The sequence below is a fragment of the Hyaena hyaena genome, unplaced genomic scaffold (genome assembly GCF_003009895.1).
Source record: "Hyaena hyaena isolate Hyena2069 unplaced genomic scaffold, ASM300989v1 scaffold_58, whole genome shotgun sequence".
Taxonomy (NCBI): Eukaryota; Metazoa; Chordata; class Mammalia; order Carnivora; family Hyaenidae; genus Hyaena; species Hyaena hyaena.
This window is the reverse complement of record NW_024080689.1, coordinates 3,043,929-3,048,605: the sequence shown is the minus strand read 5'-3', so window position 1 is coordinate 3,048,605 and position 4,677 is coordinate 3,043,929. Positions and strand designations below refer to the sequence as shown.

Sequence of the window (4,677 nt, the reverse complement as noted above, 5' to 3'; positions counted from 1 at the left end):
GGGGGGGGATGGGCATAGGCCACATCCTGCTGCAGGCAGAGCTGATCAGTGATGCTTCCCCAGACACACACACACACACACACACACACAGAGAAACACACAATCCAAGATGCACCATTGGGCTCCCACCCCCTGAGAAACAAGCCCAGCCCCACGAGGGACCTCTCAGGGCGACCATCCTGCAGGGGGAGGGGGCCAGCCCTGGGCCTCCCCCCCCACTCACCTCCGAGTTCTCCACCACCTTCTCCAGGTACTTGTTGAAGATGGAGTACTCCTGCAGCCTGGCACTCAGCTGCTGGTGCACCAGCCGCAGGGCCGCCATCTCCTGCTTGACCTTGGCCAGCTCTCGCACCCGCTGCCTCTTCAGTTCCCGCTCCTTGTTGGCCTTCTTCAGGGCGCGGATCCGTTTCTGGTCGTTCTCCTGGGGCGGGGGATGGGAGGCGGCACTTGTCAGACCTTCTCACTGCCCTTCCCCAGGGAGGGGGGCGTGGAGGGGGAGGTCCTAGCCCTTGTCTTCCAAAAGCAGGGGGTCCAACCACAGGGGGTTGGGATAGGAGTCAAGGCCAAGCTCCCACAGCTCACACTGGCCTCCGGCTGAGGCGGAAGAGAAGGCGCAAACAACTGATGCCCTGAAAGACGGACCCGGGGCTCAGCTATGGCCATCGGGCTGACACCCCCTTCTCCTTCATCCTGCAAAGTACTCCACCCCCCAAGATCAGGGGGCCACACCCACCCCTCCCAATGTCCCCCGTGTGGCTCCTGTCCCTCCTCGGGGGCTCCTGTGCTTCTGCACAGATGGAAGATGTTTGGAGGCAGGTGGAGAAGGCATGCGTGAGATTTGCCCTGTGCCCCACGAGACCCAAGGGTCCCCTAAACCAGCGGCTCTCAAGGCCAGCTGCGTATCACAATCCCCCGGGGAGCTTTTTATTTTATTTCTAATTTTATTGTTGAATGCTTATTTATTTATTTTTGAGACAGAGAGAGACAGAGAACAAGTGGGGGCGGGGCAGAGACAGAGAAGAAGACACAGAATCCAAAGCAGGCTCCAGGCTCTGAGCCGTCAGCACAGAGGCTGATGCAGGGTTCGAACTCACAAACGGGATCATGAGCTGGACACTTAAAAGTTGGACACTTAACCAACCGAGCCACCCAGGTACATCCCCCTCCCCCGGGGGAGGTTTTTAAAAATGCTGTTGCTGGGCCCCCACCCCCCTCAGGCTTGCTGAAAGCAGAGAGACACCCAAGGGTCTGTATTTGTAATAATATTTTTTAGGATTCCCATGCTGTGGGGCCTCTGGGAGCTATTTGGAGAACCTCTCACCCCCCCAAATCTCCTGCCACCCCAACCACGCCACTAGCTTTTCTCTGGCCAGTGGGAAGGACTGGAGAATATGCACCTTCCATCCACTTCTCTCCCACCTGGATTGTGCACAGAGCAAGACAGGAAATGCTTAAGGCAGGGGTGCCCTGGAGGATTACCCCTGGGAGTGAGGCCAGGCCCTTCACGGCCCCGTCAGGGCTGGCTGGAGCTGGTCTGGAGAAATCCGGATGGTTAAATCCTCCTCTGAGGACCGATGGAGAGGAATTACATTCTGGTGACTGGTCCTTCAACAGACCCCTCCCTGGACCTTCCGTGCAAGGACGGAGGGGTGGCTGAGTGGCGGGGAATAAAACTCTACCTGGTTCCCCTCTGTATCCCCATGTGCCTCACCCTGACTGTGGCACATTCATTCATTCATCTTCATCCACCCATTCATTCATTCATTCATTTATTCATTCATTCACTGGAGATACCGTGTGTACTGGGGAAACAGGAAATTACAAACAGTAATAAATGAGGACATAAGGGAGAAGCCCTTTATGAGCAGAGAAGAGACATCTAACCTGGGGTGAGGAGTCAGCAAGAGCAAGGAGGAAGGGGAGAAGGAGGTGGAGGAGGAGGAGAAGGAGCCCTACCCCCCCCAAACCCCACCCCCCACCCCTGCCTCGCTGGCCCCTCCTACCTGGATGAACTGCTCAAACTTCTGGATGTGAGCCTTCAGCTGGGCCTCCTTGGTACCCAGTTCCTCCCAGCGCAGACTTAGTGTTTCCATCCTGCGCTGAAATGTCTTGGGGGGGTGGGGAGGGTAGAGAGGTCAGGAGGGCCCCCCCCACCCCCCTGCCCCGCCCCTCCCTCCCCGGTGCCTCTATCCCCAGGCCTGCCCGGTTCAGAGAAGAGCATCCCAGGTCCCGGGACACTGCTCCCCTCAAGGCTCAGGTCCCTTCTCTCTCCTCCCGGCCGGGAACACAGAAGCCTCGCGCAGGGCTCCCAGCTCTGGCCACCCACATAAAGGAGGGCTGTCCCCAGGCTCTCTGAGCCCCGGGGCCCTTCCTGCCCTCCGTCCCCACCTCCTTCTTCTGCTCCATAGCAAGGTGCATGATCTTGGCCTCCTTCTTCTTCTCCAGGAGCCGGATGGATGGGGACTCCGACTGCTCCTCATTGTTGGGGAACTTCCTGCCCAAGACATGGGCCAGACAGGCCCGTGGGTTCTGAGCGCCAGGGAAGGGCTGGGGCTGGCGGTAACCCGTGGACATGGAGAGGGAAGGGGGTCCTGTCCCCCACGGGAGTGAGAGGAGGGGAGGGAGCTGTGCTGGCATCTGGGAAGCACCCCAGGGCAGGGCGATGGGGGCCTGAGGGCTGGTGCCAGGGGGAAGGGGCGGGTGATCTGGGACCCAGCGCTGTAGGAAGTGAAGGGACAGGCTGGGGGGTGGGGCATGGTGGGGTGGGGGACACTCACTGCAGCAGCTGTAGCAGGCGCTCTCCATACTGCAGCCGGAAGTACTTGGCCAGATCTTCCTCCTCCATCATGCCCAGGCTCATGCTGGCGGTGACCTAAAGGGCCAGGCGGCCGAATCCTCGCAGTGAAACGGTGGCTGGTGGGTGGCTTGGGGTGGTGGCTGGGCTCTTGCTTCTCCCTTCCCCCTGCTTCTCAGGGTCCCTCCGAGGATGGGTGTCTGCCACTGGGGAAAGAGGCTGGACACCTGCGGTGGGGTGGTGTACCGGGAAGTGATGGGGCCGCTGGTTGCCTAGCAACGGATCTCCTGGTTCCCTGGACCACCCACTAGAACTTTGCTCTCTGACCCTTGCCCCCCCTGACCCCAGTCTTGCTGGAACCCCGCCCTCTGCTCCTGCATTTACCCCCCAGGAGCTTGGGGGAGAAGTCAGGCCTTGTTAGATGCTGGTGTCCAGGCCCAGGAGGCAGGGCCTGGGTGGCCATGGCCCAAGAGGAGGGTTTTGGTAGAGGGGTGTCCTTGGGGGTTCAGGCTGCGTGTGAGGGTGAGGCAGGGGTGGGGGCCTGCAGGAGGGAGGGAGGAGGCGGAGCTTGAGAACCAAGTGATGGGTGAGGGTGGGATGCGCGTGGGGATAGGCAGGGAGGCTGGGGACCAGGGAGGCCGCGCTGGGAATGGGGGTGGGGTGGGGAGGGCCCGGGTGCAGCGGGCTCAGGGCCAGAGCCTTCATTTAAACGTCACACACTAACGTGTGTGACACGTGTCCCTGATGCCATCAGAGCACTGGGCCTAAGCTCATTGGGGCAGGGAGCCCGGCATCCAGGTTTGAGGCCCCACGGGAGGCGGGCGCCGAGGGGTCTTGGGCCGGGCCCGATGGGGGGGGGGGGTGGTGTCAGCCGCGACCGAGTTCCCCGGCTCCGCTCGGTCCCCTCTGCGCCCCGCCCGCGTCTGCAGCGGGCTCTGCCAACTCCGGGTTTGGGGCGGGGGTCCCTCCAGGGAAGGGCGGCGCCCCCCAATGGGCGAGCCCTCCCCGCTACATTTGCCGGTCCTCTGGCGCCCCCTGCTGGCCGCCTGACACCGCACCTGTTCTTGATCCCCAGCCCCCTTGGAACTGGCGGGGGGGGGGCGGGGATGAGGGGGAACCAGACAGCACCCCACGGCCACCAGCCTATCAGCCAACACTGGTTCTCCCCGGGCCCCCTCCCCCCCAAGGAAACAGACCCACAGCAGTTTGACCAGCGCACCAGGAAGGACTCTAAGGGGGGCGCTTCTCTCTTTGTTTATTCCTAGAGCCCGGCCCGGCTTATTTGGGGGTTGCCGTCTATTCCCCCCTCCTCGAGGGCTGCCTGTTTGCCCAGGTGTATGGACACAAACTTGGCTGCGTGTATGGAATCAGGTGGCCCAGGGCCAGGCTGGCGCATACAGGCGGCTGCTAAGTCATCCCCTTCTGCCCACTCACCCCTCCTGTCTGCACTTCGGTCACTGGCTTCCTCTGGACCTGGCGCATCTTCCACTCGGCTACCCATCCCTCTCTGGGCCCTCCCTGGCCTCCCAGGGGCCAAGGGGCAGATGCAGGGCTGTCTGGGATTCAGACTCCTTCCGGGGATGAGCCCAGATCCCCTCTCCCCTTCCCCCAGCCCTTGGCCACCTTGCTAGTTGCCTCCCAGGCAGAATCTATAGGCTCTTCCGGGGCCTTTAGGTTGTTGGAAAACAATAGTTATTCCCGTTCCCATCCACAGGTCCCATCCACCCTCTGAGACAATTACCTACTTAAAAAGGAGAGGAGGGAACAATCAGGAGAGGAAAAAAAAGTCTAGGTTAGTGTCTTAAAAAATGTCATCCGGCCTCGGAGAACAGCATAGGGCTGGGTGCGCAATCAAGTTCTGGACTTGAAGAAGCCACTTGTTG

At 61.1% G+C, this 4,677-nt stretch overlaps 1 protein-coding gene across 4 annotated transcripts in view; it reads right to left on the bottom strand.

Annotated features, from left to right (window-relative positions):
• CCDC42 (coiled-coil domain containing 42) overlaps positions 1 to 4,344 on the bottom strand; it is a 21,638-nt gene extending 17,294 nt beyond the window's left edge. Inside the window, exons 1-5 of one of the 4 annotated variants that reach the window (XM_039231659.1) lie at positions 4,229 to 4,344; positions 2,778 to 2,872; positions 2,389 to 2,494; positions 2,004 to 2,108; positions 224 to 421 (exon numbers count right to left, since the gene is read on the bottom strand). In XM_039231659.1, the coding sequence (XP_039087590.1) occupies positions 224 to 421; positions 2,004 to 2,108; positions 2,389 to 2,494; positions 2,778 to 2,872; positions 4,229 to 4,276 (552 nt within the window). In that variant the 5' untranslated portion in view covers positions 4,277 to 4,344. Of the gene's footprint in view, positions 1 to 223; positions 422 to 2,003; positions 2,109 to 2,388; positions 2,495 to 2,777; positions 3,022 to 3,178; positions 3,437 to 4,228 lie in introns of those variants that run through there. The other 3 variants (XM_039231660.1, XM_039231661.1, XM_039231662.1) reach the window with 3 other exon arrangements.
• Between the last annotated feature and the right edge of the window lie 333 nt (positions 4,345 to 4,677).